The sequence below is a fragment of the Ipomoea nil genome, unplaced genomic scaffold (assembly GCF_001879475.1).
Source record: "Ipomoea nil cultivar Tokyo-kokei standard unplaced genomic scaffold, Asagao_1.1 scaffold1026, whole genome shotgun sequence".
NCBI classification, from domain to species: Eukaryota; Viridiplantae; Streptophyta; class Magnoliopsida; order Solanales; family Convolvulaceae; genus Ipomoea; species Ipomoea nil.
Window position 1 is genome coordinate 341246 of NW_017617454.1, and position 14902 is coordinate 356147.

A 14902-nucleotide genomic window follows, 5' to 3' on the forward strand; every position below is an offset into this window, starting at 1 on the left:
TTAGTTAGGGAAGCTTGTTCTATGTCTGTGCGTCCCCTCCTTCTTTTATTGTCAACGATTTGTACCTTGATTTGAATTAATGAATGTTATGCTTTTCAAAAAAAAAGGTTACATTTTGAAATATTGTAGCAAATTTCTCTTAGCCCCACATACGAATTTCGACTTTAGGAAACTTCGTGGTGAACAAATTAAAGTAGAACACAAGAACGAAAGGGAAAATTCCAATCCAATTTTTTTCCGTTCACTTTATCTTTTCATTTTGCTTGGATATTGCTGCAAGAATTTGCGTGCTCCATTTTGCGGCCACATACCTCACTGTTTACGCAAATATGATATTGAGTATTCTAAGAATTAGGCAATTAGCTGAATTGATTTGACAGTAGACAATGTTGTAAAAATCTCACTTAGTCATCACCCGTCCACTACTTAGTAGTATTATCATAATTGGTGGTCTATGCGGTTAGCTGATTAAGGAGTTTAGGTGTTGACCGCCTAGACCTCATAGGCACCAACTAGACCGTCTAATTGTCTATTAATTATTATTTTTTTAATGAATTATTTCACTCAAAACAATATTGTTTTGGACAAAATAATCTTAAATTATTCAAACTTTACATATTTTTGGGTTAATATTTAATATTGAATAAATACCCAAAATGGTCCCTCGACTATAGTTAAATTCACAAATTGGTCCTCGACATTCAATTTCAACCAATTAAGTCCTTAACTTTGCAATTTTAACACGATTTGATCTTCCGTCTATTTGACTGTTTGTTGACTGTGATTTTTGAGGATATATATGTAATTCCATGGTCCATCGTCGATTTTTTAAGGTTCCGATTGCATTTTCAGACCGCACTCTAGTTGAGTTCGTACCAGAGTGAAGAAGACGACGTGTTTTCGAAACGGTGCAACGTCATCCTGGAGGCCTCTATGTGCTCCGACGAGAGCTGCAGGTTCTTCTGGAGATCGTCGATGACGGCGCAGTCGCCGGCGATGATGCAGAATTGCGGCGAATGATGCAGAATCGTGAAATTACATACATATCCTCAAAGATCACGGTCAACAAACTGTCAAATAGACTGAGGACCAAATTGTGTTAAAATTGCAAAGTTAAGGACTTAATTTGTTGAAATTGAAAGTCGAGAACCAATTTGTGAATTTAGCTATAGTCGAGGGGCCATTTTGGATATTTACTCTTTAATATTTTAGTATTTTTTTGAAGCATAATATTTTAGTATTAATTATTAAAATATTAAATAATTTATAATTATTAGTCTTAAAAAATTAAAAAAAAAATTAAACATATTTTTAAAAAATAAAAAATACACGAACTTTCAACCAGGCCACTAGATGTAATATTTACCGAGTTTGAACTTATTTATTATGAACAACTATTTTATAAGACATTCTTCATCCATTGTACTCCAGAAACATACTATTCTAGAAATTATAGGATGCATTATGTAACATAAAATTATATTATATTAAACTTTATTTCACATAAAATTTTAAATTTGAACCGACTATTAATAATGGAAATACGACAATATTTCGACCATACTCAACATGGTCACATATGGATGGTAGCTTGATTCCAGTATTGCTGGGACAGGAATTGAAAGCGGACAAAAGTCGTAGGAAAAATCTCAAACAGTACAGAGTATAGACGTACAATGACGGATTCCCAGAAGCCTAGGTAGGATCTTCTTGAGCCGGTCGTATCTGTTATCTGTTAAATGTTAATCCCCCAACTTCAAAACTTGACTATATATGCTGCGGCTAAGGTATATATGTTGTCACATAACACCGCCACCGGGAGAAAACAAAGTTAAACATGAAAATTCCTGTGGTTTTTGGTTGGCAATAAATGCATCAACCCAAGAAGAACGTAACACTCCCGTACGCATTTGAGCGTCCGAATAACATCGACAGAACATTCAACCACTACACTAATTCATGACCATTCATTTTGAGTGATAAAGACAACGTAACCACTTTCTCTCTTCCCAAACATAATCTAATTAAGTGGCTAACATATGGAATGTGTAATTTTGTGGTTTACCAATTGGGATTAGTAAAGCATATCAAACATGCCCCAGTACAATTATTGGAGTCAGTCCAACAACATTAGCTTCCACGAGATTTTTGTTTGTCATGAAAAATGGAGAATTCAAAGAATCAGTTATGCATGTATGGCTTTCATATATACACGAAGCACAGCCCTATTCAGATAGCTCCTCCTATCACAATCCCACCCACTGCCTTGTCTTACTTTAACTTCTGGGGAAGTATCCAACTCACTTCGTTGATAGCTTCGTAGAATTAAAGGAAAACAGAATCACTGCGGGCGTTCTGCTCCCATTTCCGATTGACAAATGTAACGTAATTGTGGTATGATTGTAACTATTAGGAATTGATGATTAAAGCTTACTACAAGCGTAGTAACACGCAAATACCTTAAGTTAAAATTGATTGGGACCAAAAAAAAAAAAAAATTCGTTCCATATAAAGAAAAGCATATATATTTTTCAAATACTGAAAATTTTTCCATTTTGCACATATATAGCTATCACTCTCTCAGCTCATTATTTATATGTAGTTAGTCTTTAATTTTCTGGTCTGTCATCCACTCATCCCTGTCCATGATATCAGCCATGGAGCTACCCACATCGAAAATTGAATCTTGTTTCTCTCTGCCGGTAGATTCAGAGCACAAGGCCACCGAGTTTCGGCCATTTTCAATATCTTCACCCCACATGCGAGCTTTCCACCTTGCATGGCTCTCCCTTTTCTCTTGCTACTTCTCCACTTTCTCCATCCCTCCACTCATGGAGGTCATCCGAGCTGACCTCAACCTCTCCGACACTGACGTCGGCCGCGCCAATATAGCGTCCTTGGCCGGCTCCATCTTCTCCCGCTTCGCCATGGGCACCGCATGCGACCTGGTGGGGCCGCGTATCGCCTCCGCCACGCTCTCCCTCCTCACCGCGCCGGCAGTGTTCTCCATGTGCCTAGTCTCGTCGCCGCTGGCCTTCATCGTCATTCGCTTTCTCATCGGCTTCTGCCTCGCCAACTTCGTGGCCAATCAGTTCTGGATGAGCTCCATGTTCTCCGGCTGCGTCGTCGGGGTCGCCAACGGTTACGCCGCCGGCTGGGCCAACGTTGGCGCCGGCTTCACACAGCTTGTCATGCCGCTATTGTATTCTCTCATCACCACTTTCAATACACCGTCATCTTCAGCTTGGCGCATAGCGTTTGTCTTTCCGGTCATGTTTCAAGTAGCGACCGCAATAATGATCCTAGTTTACGGGCAGGACTTGCCCAACGGTTACTATAAACGCCGGAAAACCGACAAACGGGACGAGAATGTTTTCGGCATTCTCTTCAACGGGCTGAAGAATTACAGAGGGTGGATACTTGGATTGGCGTACGGGTTTTCTTTTGGAGTTGAACTAACGACCGACAACATTATAGCACAATACTTCTACGAGAGGTTTGGGGTGAACATTGAGACGGCAGGGGTGATTGCGGCGTGTTTCGGGCTGACCAATTGCATAGCTCGGCCCGGTGGAGGGGTGATTTCCGACGTGATGGGGAAGAGGTTTGGTATGAGAGGGCGGCTGTGGAGCCTGTGGGTGGTTCAAACGGTGGCCGGATTGCTCTGCGTGTTGCTCGGCCGTGTCAACACAATCTTCGAGTCCATATTCGTTATGTGTTGTTTCTCTGTGTTTGTTCAAGCCGCTTCTGGCCTCATTTTTGGCGTCGTCCCTTTCGTCTCCAAAAGGTACATAACCATGGTAGGGAAGGGAAATCCCGACCCGTTCCTCCAAAATTTTCGTTATCCCCGTCTTCGTCGGGCAGGGATGAGGGATTCTTGTCTGGAATGGAACAAATTGTCATCCCTAAATCATGACGTTGTGACCGGTGACATACACCTAATATCATCTAAAAAAACATATCTTTGAGTGGTTGTAGGTCACTAGGAGTGATATCGGGCATTAAGTTTATATTTAAATTTTGTTAAAAATTTTAATTTTACGTGAGAAGACATGGAAACCTATTGATTAAAAAACACATTTTTGAGTGGTTGCAGGTCACTAGGAATAATATCAGGCATTACAGGATGTGGAGCGACAATAGGAGCAGAAGTGACACAGCTACTGCTTTTCTCAGGCACAACTAATCTCCCAACCCAAGCAGGCATTTCTATTATGGGGATAATGATGCTTGTCTGCACCCTGCCAGTTACTCTTATCTACTTCCCCAGATGGGGCGGAATGTTCTGTGGCCCATCTCTACACCCAGAAGATGAACACTATAGCCTGCTAGAGTGAAGAGTATATGGCCACGTTCAACTAGCCTCTTAATTCTTAGCAGACCAAAGTAAATTTTTTCTTATTTCACCATTTATCGTGTATGCCTTTAAGTGTGTACTATGTACTATGTAGTTTTTAATGAATTCTAGTTTTATTTATTTATTTATATGTGATTATAAAAACATAAGTTGATGGAGACATCACTTGGAAACTTACTAGATAATAAGCCGCACAAGAAAATATCTTACTCAGAAGAATAAAATATCTGAAGATCTGATAATACTATACCTCATTGTTAGAGACCAGTAGGGAAAGCCAGCTGAAGGAATCATGTGGGAATCCGTTTTAACCATACACCAATTCTCATCGATATCCACAGTACATCCTAAACTCCATTTCCATAGACCCTCTCGAGCTCAAAGGTGCAGTAGCAGCAAAAGCTCAATTTTTCCTTAACTTTTTAAAAGTGAAACCTTATATATGGCTGAATCTTTAAATTTGTGTGTTGATGTTATGAAGACGAAGACAGAAACTTAACACAGCAAGTTGTCATTTGGGGAAAGCACCTGAAGAACAAGGAACAAACAAGAATTACTATGATTTGCTTGGCGTTTCTATGGATTCAAGTGTCCAAGAAATCAAAGAAGCATACAGAAAATTACAGAAGATATACCACCCAGATATCGCTGGCCAGAAGGTTGTCCTTTAATTTAGTTCTTTTGTTCTGTTTGTCAATTATTCAAACTTTCCTTTCCTTTCCACATATATCCTTTCTTCTCGATCTGTTTGGTCATTTCAGGGTCATGAGTACACCCTTCTGCTTAACAAAGCCTACAAGGTATTGATCAGAGATGATCTCAGAAGAGAGTACAATAATAATACTTCAGGTTTTGGAAGGTTTAGGTCTGTCACTGGGTACAGCTCATGGAATGGCCCCTTGAGACCTCAAGCTTTGTTTGTTCATGAGAGTGCTTGTATAGGTCAGCCATTACATACCATCTCTCCTCACTCAATATATACATATATATCCTATGTGTAATGTGTGTATTATTATTCATTAGTCATGGAATCGAATTCAAAAGTTGCATACTCGTATCAACTAAGCTAATTTAAGACAATAAGATTATGCGTGCCTTGCAATCCAGGGTGCAGAGAGTGCGTGCACCATGCGCCTAACACATTCGCGATGGATGAAAATCTTGGATGTGCACGCGTTAAGGTTCAAGATGGTGACACCGACAAGAAAATTGAGGTAGCTAGCTAGGCAGCATTCTTAAAAAACTTTTGTGTGAAACTATAAAACTGAGGTACTTGAATTGCCTCACTGTTTTACAGATGTCGGTTGATTCATGTCCTGTGAATTGCATCCACTGGGTAGATACAGAAGAGTTGGCAGTGCTTGAGCACCTATCTCGACCTCAACAAAAGCGTGGGCATGGCGTTTATGAACAAGGCTGGGAAAGACCAGCAAATGTTTTCATGGCAGCCAAATCATTCAACAAGCAGTTAATAAAGCAACAAAAAGAAGAAATGAGACATGGTAAATAAAGCACTTAGCTTGTTTGGTGTAAATAATTAAGTATACATTAACGCCATTTTTATTAACTAACACATATTTACTGCATGGTAGCAGAAGCAGCTGATGTTGAAGAAACCCCAGCTCAAGCACAAGCTCGAGCAAATGCAAATATGAAATTGAAGATAGAAAGGTTTTCAAACATTTGGAGCTGGTTGAAGAAGCAAATGGTCCACGAATGAAACAGAACAATATAATGCAAGTAGTGAAAGTAGCCACTTCAGTAATGTAACATATTACAAAGCCCTTCATGTTCTGGCCCAATGAGTAGACAAGAGATCAGAAGAAAAAGATACACAACTAATACGTATAGTACTGGCCCAATTTACAATATGACCCAATGTTTCTCTGCATCACACGTTGCGCTTTGAAAACATAGCCATTCTAGAACAATGGTTTGGTTTTAATTTGGTCGTTATAGGATGCTTACGCCTAGTACTTACGGAATTGTCGGCAAGTCTAATAAAATATATAGGGGGAAAAGACATCACCAAAACCACTTGTTGGTTCAAAAGATGCACTAACGAACCCAGCCAATAAGCAGACTATACGATAAGCTACACGATAAGACCACCGACCAAAAATGGCCACGTAACAAGCTCCATAACTAACGGCATCTATATATGAAATTTCGTATGAAGCGCAACCTGGTTGCCTGATTGGTACACTTGTGCTCCGTTGTGGCAGTTGGAGCCAACCGTTGAATGAAGTTGTTGAAACGGTTGCGAGTAGTTAGTGAATCCACCAACTCCAAGTCTCCTGGTATTAAAATATTGATTTCCGGGCTGTTGTCTTACACGTGTTACAACTGCCGCTTTCCACGCATTCACCTTATCTAGATGGCGACAAAAGCCTCCGATTGTCGGTGCATGTGGGTCCGTGTGGCCCATACGTGGCAGAACGGGCCCAATTGCAAACGTGAACCCTCTCTGATTTTTTGTTTTCTTCATTAATTTAATCACCTTTTTACTTTTATAAAATATACTCCGTAATTAAACGATACAGAGTACTATTTTCTCATTTTTCTTTTGAAACTACCTTCTAATGTTCATTAATAAGTTATATCAGACAGGCTACATTTTATTTGATAAGTTATGAGCAAGTAACTGGTCAAATACTTAGAACAACAATTCATATTTCTTAATCCTAAATTTAGCTTTCTAGACAACCAACTCTAAAGATGTCAATTGTACATGTACCCGATAGGGAAACCCGACACCCCACTACGGGAACGGAGAATGAGAGCGGAGATAGGGAGAAGTTTTAATTTTTTTACTGGGGACGGGGGCGTGGATGGAGTGTACTCTCCTCGCCCCGCCATGTCTCCAAAAATTATATATGTGTATAACTATATAACTATATTTTGATTATATAGTTTAAATATTTGTTTTGTTCATTGAACATTTTTTTATCGCGCATTATATTGCACATATGTTTATAACTAACACACACACACACATATATATAGAGGGTTGCATTCAAATACAAACCACCTTAAAATACAAATCCCCCTTAAAATACAAACTTGAGCTCGTGCACACATTAACATACTTACATGCACACAGCGCGTAGGAGAAAAAGCAAAACCATCCATCAAAGCTCGTGCACACATTAATATACTTACATGCACACAACGCGTAGGAGCAAAAAATCACAATCATCAATCAAAGCTCGTGCACACATTAACATACTTACATGCACACTAGGCACAATGCCAACAATATCTAGGATTAGCTTGTGCACACATTAATATAATTGCATGCACACAGTTTGTATTTTAAGGGAGGTTTCTATTTGAATATAATCCTATATATATATATATATATATAGGGGTGTACTCCAGTGTGAATTGCTATCCAGGAGAGAAATATGATTAATCCGTTAGTCTAACGGATCATAAGCATTAAAAAATATTTTAGTATTTGTTTAAATAACTCAAACTTTGAAGTGCAAGTTTTCTCATGTGCGTTTGTTCTTACTATCCGAATTATCATATGTGTGTGTGTGTGTTAGGTAAAGATACAATTTAGATGTCGAGCCCTATGCGATTATGATAATATTAAAAATGTAAATTTAAATAAAAACTGAACAAATAAAAACACCATAATAACAAACAACTATAATGGTAAATTATAATTTTTAAACGATATATCAATAACATATTCAAAGTAGCTTTTTCGTTTTTAGCTTATTAGCATCAATAACCTAAGTTAAAATGATGTTGACCAAATACTCATACTAGCTATCATTCGACCAATCAAAATAAAGCTAATTAAACAAACTAAATTTGACTGATAAATCATTTTCAAATACTAACTCTATAAAGTCAATCTGTTACATACATGTAATTAAAACTCGCAATCTCACACTTATTATTCAACCCAATCTATTCTAATTGAGTCAATACATCTTGATACTCTCAGATATAGAGTTCATAGAAATTGTAACTTCAAACTAGCATTCAGATCAAATTCAACAATTCAATATATCTCATCTATATCTCGTGTATGAATATATATGATATATAATATAATATTCGCACTCTCCTAATTTTTGCCCCTCTCCAATTAGTCGTTACAAATATTTTTCTGTCGTAAACAAGACTGAGTACATAGGCGGGATAACCATGGTTTGATTTAAACTATACGGTTGAAACTAAATTTGAAACTATAAGCCTTGGACCTTCTCTCCCTTTGGTCCCAACATATATTGAAGCAAACTTTGGTACATTGGACCAGGCTGGAAAACATAATGAGAGTGGAATGGTCAGGGATACTTTGTTGAATGACCAATCTGCAGAAGTCCAGCTAGAGAATCAGCAACACCAGACATTCATGTGGAACTCTCACAGATCAGAGACTATTCCATTGGTTCTAGTCATGCTTATGACACACACTCTTGCTCTGAGAATGATTTCAGAGACACTGACAATCAGGCTGATCAACAGCAGCCTAGGAGGTCTTTAAGAACAAGAAATGTTCCCTCAAAGTTACAAGACTATATTTGTCAGACTACCACATCCAACATCACCATTGCTAGAACTTCTCCTCATTCTCTAGAGAAGTTCATCTCTTACCAAAATTTATCTCCTGATCATAGAATGTGTGCAGCTGCTATTTCTTCCTCTGAGGAACCACAATCTTATCAAGAAGCAGTATTACATTTGGAATGGAGACAAGCCATGGAAGCTGAGATAAATGCTTTAAACCAGAACAAAACTTGGATCTTAACAGAATTGCCAGCTGGTAAAACCCCCATTGGTTGTAGATGGGTGTATAAAGTGAAGCATAGAGCAGATGGCTCTATAGAGAGGTATAAGGCCAGGCTGGTTGCAAAGGGTTATACTCAACAGTTAGGTGTTGATTACATTGAGACTTTCTCACCTGTGGCTAGGATGACCACAATCAAAACCTTCTTGGTTGTGGCTGCTATTAAGGGTTGGAACATTCAACAACTTGACATCAACAATGCTTTTTTACATGGTGACTTAGAGGAGGAAGTCTACATGGTATTACCCCCTGGTTTTAAGAATGGGAAGCCAAATCAGGTATGCAAGCTCATGAGATCCCTGTATGGCCTTAAACAGGCAAGTAGGCAATGGAATGCCAAGTTGACTAAAGCTTTACAAGTGTATGGCTTCCAACAATCTTCTGCAGATCCCTCTTTGTTTACTAGACAAACAGGAACATCTTTCATTGCCTTGTTGGTGTATGTTGATGATATTCTTTTGGCAGGAAATAATTCTGTTCAAATAAATGAATTGAAGCAGTCATTGGATAAAGATTTCAAGATCAAAGACTTGGGCAACTTGAATTATTTCTTAGGCATTGAAGCCTTCAGAACTGATGCTGGAATTAACATTTGCCAAAGGAAATATGCTTTGGAGATCCTAAAAGAACATGGTTTTTTGGAAGCCAAGCCAGCTAAGACTCCTGCTGTCACAGGACAGAAACTGAACAACACTGATGGGATTCCCATCACACAACTTGAAGTTTTCAGAAGGTTAGTTGGGAAACTCTTGTACCTAACCAATACTAGACCTGACATCTCTTATGCAGTCCAGCAACTAAGTCAATTTGTGGAGAAACCAAGAGACACTCATATGGTAGCAGCTCATAGGGTGTTAAGGTACCTAAAAGGGGCACCTGGAAAAGGCTTGTTCTACCCTTCTAATTCTCTTATGAAATTGCAAGGATTTTCAGACTCAGACTGGGCAACTTGTGTGGATAGTAGGAAATCTATGACAGGATATTGTATTTATCTTGGCAATTCTTTGATTTCATGGAAAACCAAGAAGCAAGCTACAATCTCTAGATCATCTTCTAAGGCAGAGTACAGGGCCCTAGCATCCACAACTTGTGAGGTACAGTGGTTGTTATTTCTGTTAGAAGATTTGAAGGCAACATTCTCTACTCCAGTAACTTTGTATTGTGATAACAACTCTGCCATTGCTATTGGTGAGAATTTTGTCTTCCATGAACGCACTAAACACATTGAGATTGATTGTCATGTGGTTAGACAAAAGATCAATGAAGGGGTTGTCAAACTTCTTGCTGTTTCTTCCCAGAATCAGACTGCAGATGGCTTCACAAAAGCCTTGCCTAAGCCCTTGTTTGACAAGTTCCATGATAAGTTGGGCCTTCAAGATCTTCATGCTCCAGCTTACGGGGGGGGGGGGGGGGGGGGGTGATGAAGTAATACACAGCTCAGTCATATCTTCAATCCCTTCAATCCTCTCAAACATCTCAAATATTTGCTTGCAGCAGTCCAGTTCAGCTCCTCTCTGCTTTGCTTTCTTTCTTAGCTTAATAAGTCAGGGGTTTATTAGTCTTTTCCCTTTCCCTTGGCAGTTATAACGGCTTGTCTATATAGCCTATGATGTGTAAGCTGTAGATAGGTTGATACTTCCATCTCTTCTTCCAGCCTGTAAACACATGAACTCTCTTTATCTTCTTCAATGGAATGCATACTGTTTTTCTTCTAGTCCTTGAGGTTTCTCAACAAAATTGTGTATCATAGGAATCGAAGTAGAATCAGAATCGTACGAACGATTCCGATTTGATCATTTCAAAAATCAAAAGACAACTTAATTTTAGTAAAACTAAGTGCAAGTCCACAATTATTTTTACTTTTTAAGTATATAATCATTAAAAAAAATTAGAATGAAAATATTTCAAAAAATAATTGTTGAAATTCGACTATTTAAAAAATAAAAAAGTTCAAACCAAAAGTTCAAATCAGAACCGTCGATTCCAATTTACTACTTTCTAGAACTGTGAATCATCGATTTAAAACCGTAACCGAACCGTGTTCATATAGGTTCATAAATACTCAAATGAATGTCTAATTCATTAACAAAGGCAAGCCTTTTCCAGCTTCTTCCTCCTTTTCTTTTAATCTTTGATTATTCCTTTTTTTCTCATCGTTATTATAATTAGTTAATAGTTAATTACCTTATTCATTGCATTCAAAATTAAATTACGTACGTAACTCTTAAAAAAGGAAGTTATTGGTATAATTAGTATTTCCCATTTAAAGTTGATAGAATCCTGTAGAAACCCCACCGCACAAAATATATTTGTATTGCCACCATCTAAGGCCACTCCTTTAATTTATGGTCCTCTGATCTTCTGTATTATAAAAAAAAATCTGATTACCCAACTTTGAAATGTAGAAGTTTTGGTATGAAAGAGACAAGTCGCATGGATAATACGGAACAATAATTAAATAATTAAAATTAATTTTGTTTGTCTTAGACTATCCTACGGTCCTCCCTAAATCTCAGCTCCAATCTAGCGTCTGGCCAACCGACACACGAAGAAAACACTCCTTCGCTTGAAGCTTCGCATGCATCCCCCCTCCCCGGGGCTCTCCATCACATTATTGCCTATAAATTTACCATTATCGCCACATTCACATCTCCATCGACACATACATACAAACAGCTTAACTTCTTGATCTGATCTGAATATTTGTTTACCAATATAATGGCTCCTTGTTCTAACGAAAGCGTTGAAAATGGTAGTGTTCTCGTTAATGGCGGCTGTAAAGGATCATCATCATCAGCGATCACGCTGAAAGATTCGAAATTCATGGTCGCCGATCATGTTATTCTTTCGGAAGTTCCACCTAGTATTGTAGCCACTCCTTCACGTTACACTGTCGGAGAACTATCGACGACGGCGGCGGGCTGTTTCGTCGGCTTCGAGGCTGCGGAGGCTAAGTGCCACCACGTGGCGGCGGTGGGAAAGCTGAAGGATATCAAGTTCATGAGCATTTTCCGGTTTAAAGTGTGGTGGACCACCCACTGGACCGGAAGCAATGGGCGTGACCTAGAATACGAGACTCAAATTCTCATTCTCGACAGCTCCGATTCCGGCCGCCCATACGTCGTCGTTCTTCCACTCCTGGAAGGACCTTTCCGGGCCTCGCTCCAGCCCGGAAAAGACGACGATTTCGTCGACATCTGCGTCGAGAGCGGGTCGACGAAAGTCTCCGGCGATTCGTTCCGGAGTGTTCTCTACATGCATGCCGGCAACGATCCATTCAGTTTGGTGAAAGACGCCATTAAAGTCGCAAGGGTTCATCTTGGGACCTTCAAGCTCTTAGAGGAAAAATCTCCTCCGGGAATCGTGGACAAATTTGGTTGGTGCACCTGGGATGCTTTCTACCTCACAGTTCACCCTCAAGGTGTTTGGGATGGGGTCCACAGCCTCGTGGAAGGTGGGTGCCCACCTGGACTCGTCCTGATCGACGACGGATGGCAGTCCATTTCTCACGACGACGATCCCATCACGAGCGAGGGCATGAACAGAACCGCCGCCGGCGAGCAAATGCCTTGCAGGCTCATAAAATTCCAAGAAAATTACAAGTTCAGAGATTACGCCAGCCCGAAAAGTGGGACCAAGGGCATGGGCGCCTTCATCAAAGACCTCAAGGAGACTTTCAACACAGTGGACTACGTGTACGTTTGGCATGCGTTGTGCGGGTACTGGGGCGGGCTTAGGCCTAAGGTTTCGGGCTTACCCGAATCAAATATAATCCGGCCCAAGTTGACCCCGGGCCTGGAGAAGACCATGGAAGATCTTGCGGTTGACAAAATAGTTAACAACGGAATCGGGCTGGTCCCACCAGAAATGGCCCATCAACTGTACGAGGGCCTACACTCTCACTTGGAGTCCGTTGGTATCGACGGAGTCAAAGTCGACGTGATTCACGTAAGTTCTAGATATCACTGTGTTTGGTCGGCACGCAATTAAGCAACAAATTTAATATTTAGTGAATATTAAAAAAAAATGATGTAATATATTTTGATATATAAATGTGTACAGTTGCTGGAAATGCTGTGTGAGGATTATGGTGGTCGGGTAGAGCTTGCTAAAGCTTACTACAAAGCCTTGACGTCTTCAGTCAAAAAGCATTTCAATGGCAACGGGGTCATTGCAAGCATGGAGCACTGCAACGACTTTATGTTTCTCGGAACCGAAGCCATTTCCCTTGGTCGTGTTGGTAAGTATATATACGTATAGTACCTTTATTTGTGTTAGAGCTAGTATGGTTGGATTTTAGTTGATGTAGGTGTAATTGAAATAAGTTTTAATGTGTTTGGGTTATTGGTGTTAATAGGAGATGATTTTTGGTGCACTGACCCTTCGGGTGATCCAAATGGCACGTTTTGGCTACAAGGTTGTCATATGGTCCATTGTGCTTATAATAGTTTATGGATGGGAAATTTCATTCACCCTGATTGGGACATGTTCCAGTCTACTCACCCTTGCGCCGAATTCCATGCCGCCTCCCGTGCCATCTCCGGTGGCCCCATTTACGTAAGTGACTCGCCTAAAAATCATAACTTTGACCTTCTCAAGAAATTAGTCTTGCCTAATGGATCCATCCTGCGTTGCCAACATTATGCACTTCCGACTCGTGATTGTCTCTTTGAAGACCCTCTCCACAATGGCAAGACCATGCTCAAAATTTGGAACCTCAACAAGGTATGTATAGTAAAAGTTAACAATGCATTATATTATATTCTTCAATTAAGCTGCTAGCCTTTTTCGTAGCTAGGTTCAATGTTTATTCATGTGTTTCGAATTCTTTGTTAAATCTAACAGTACACTGGAGTTGTTGGAACATTTAACTGCCAAGGAGGGGGGTGGTGTCGTGAAGCAAGACGTAACAAATGCGCCTCAGAGTGTTCTCATGTTTTGTCATGTCATGCCGGGCCTAAGGACGTGGAGTGGAGCCAAGGATCCATGCAAACTTGTGTACAAGATGTAGAAGCATTTGCGCTTTACTTGTTCCAAGAGAAAAAGCTAGTCCTTGTGAACCCAACAGACAACATTCATATTACACTTGAGCCATTCAATTTCGAGCTCATTACCATTGCTCCCATCGCAAAGTTTGGGCCTAAAGGCATCCAGGTTGCGCCTATTGGGCTTGTTAACATGCTCAATAGTGGTGGTGCTATTCAATCGCTTAAATTTGATGATGAGAACAATTCCTTAGTAGTTGAGCTTAAGGGTACCGGTGAAATGCGTTTGTATGCCTCGCAGAAGCCTACAATTTGCAGAGTCAATGGGATTGATGCTCCTGTTGTTTATGAGGATCAAATGGTTTCAACCCAAGTTCCATGGGTTAGCCCATCGGGTTCTTTGATAATTGAGTACTTTTTTTAATTGAATTACTTATTGAATTTCATTTTTCTCAATCTTTTTTTTTAAAAAAAAAAAAAAAACATTGTTTGTTTGTTTTTGATGTAATTTTCATTCCTTAGTCAAGATGTCTAGCTTGATGTCTGTGTTAATATCTACAATGTAATGTATTGTGATTTTAACATATAATTACGGGAGTGATATATTTTATGTAACTTTTGTTGGTGCAAATCTCATGGCTCCCATTATTATTTGGTAAGCATAATAAAAAAAACATATAATTCACCCTCATATTTTACGTTTATACAATTTATTTAATTTTATGCTTCGTAAAGAAAAAACTAAACGAACAT

General features: G+C 39.4%; 3 protein-coding genes across 7 annotated transcripts; all 3 read left to right on the forward strand.

The window, feature by feature from the left end:
• The first annotated feature begins 2572 nt into the window (after window positions 1–2572).
• Window positions 2573–4517, forward strand: LOC109180577 (high affinity nitrate transporter 2.7). Of its 3 annotated transcripts, XM_019330229.1 has the most exons (3): window positions 2577–3787; window positions 4097–4346; window positions 4392–4517. In XM_019330229.1, the coding sequence occupies exons 1-2, from the start codon at window positions 2646–2648 to the stop codon at window positions 4335–4337; spliced, it is 1383 nt and encodes a 460-aa protein (XP_019185774.1). In that variant the 5' UTR covers window positions 2577–2645; the 3' UTR covers window positions 4338–4346; window positions 4392–4517. The 3 variants fall into 3 exon arrangements, with proteins under 3 accessions (XP_019185775.1, XP_019185774.1, XP_019185773.1); XM_019330230.1 differs by lacking the exons at window positions 4097–4346; window positions 4392–4517 and adding an exon at window positions 3904–3983 and having other exon boundaries at window positions 2573–3807; XM_019330228.1 differs by having other exon boundaries at window positions 4097–4517.
• A 58-nt stretch (window positions 4518–4575) lies between these two features.
• On the forward strand, window positions 4576–6159 carry LOC109180578. Of its 3 annotated transcripts, none has more exons than XM_019330231.1 (6): window positions 4576–4741; window positions 4839–5016; window positions 5119–5299; window positions 5465–5571; window positions 5655–5859; window positions 5950–6159. In XM_019330231.1, the coding sequence occupies exons 1-6, from the start codon at window positions 4650–4652 to the stop codon at window positions 6075–6077; spliced, it is 891 nt and encodes a 296-aa protein (XP_019185776.1). In that variant the 5' UTR covers window positions 4576–4649; the 3' UTR covers window positions 6078–6159. The 3 variants fall into 3 exon arrangements, with proteins under 3 accessions (XP_019185776.1, XP_019185777.1, XP_019185778.1); XM_019330232.1 differs by having other exon boundaries at window positions 5953–6159; XM_019330233.1 differs by having other exon boundaries at window positions 5956–6159.
• Window positions 6160–11827: 5668 nt separating this feature from the next.
• Window positions 11828–14776, forward strand: LOC109180640 (probable galactinol--sucrose galactosyltransferase 5). The gene is made up of 4 exons (XM_019330338.1): window positions 11828–13112; window positions 13227–13404; window positions 13522–13889; window positions 14010–14776. The coding sequence occupies exons 1-4, from the start codon at window positions 11883–11885 to the stop codon at window positions 14571–14573; spliced, it is 2340 nt and encodes a 779-aa protein (XP_019185883.1). The 5' UTR covers window positions 11828–11882; the 3' UTR covers window positions 14574–14776.
• Window positions 14777–14902: the final 126 nt, after the last annotated feature.

Bases quoted from the DNA above. Each gene is read 5' to 3' on its own strand.
- LOC109180640 (XM_019330338.1), top strand. From the start codon at position 11,883: ATGGCTCCTTGTTCTAACGAAAGCGTTGAAAATGGTAGTGTTCTCGTT. The intron at 13,113-13,226 runs GTAAGTTCTAGA...AAATGTGTACAG, and splicing joins TCAAAGTCGACGTGATTCAC to TTGCTGGAAATGCTGTGTGA. The intron at 13,405-13,521 runs GTAAGTATATAT...TGGTGTTAATAG, and splicing joins CATTTCCCTTGGTCGTGTTG to GAGATGATTTTTGGTGCACT.
- LOC109180577 (XM_019330228.1), top strand. From the start codon at position 2,646: ATGATATCAGCCATGGAGCTACCCACATCGAAAATTGAATCTTGTTTC. The intron at 3,788-4,096 runs GTACATAACCAT...GAGTGGTTGCAG, and splicing joins GTCCCTTTCGTCTCCAAAAG to GTCACTAGGAATAATATCAG.
- LOC109180578 (XM_019330231.1), top strand. From the start codon at position 4,650: ATGTGGGAATCCGTTTTAACCATACACCAATTCTCATCGATATCCACA. The intron at 5,017-5,118 runs GTTGTCCTTTAA...TGGTCATTTCAG, and splicing joins CAGATATCGCTGGCCAGAAG to GGTCATGAGTACACCCTTCT. The intron at 5,860-5,949 runs GTAAATAAAGCA...ACTGCATGGTAG, and splicing joins AAAAGAAGAAATGAGACATG to CAGAAGCAGCTGATGTTGAA.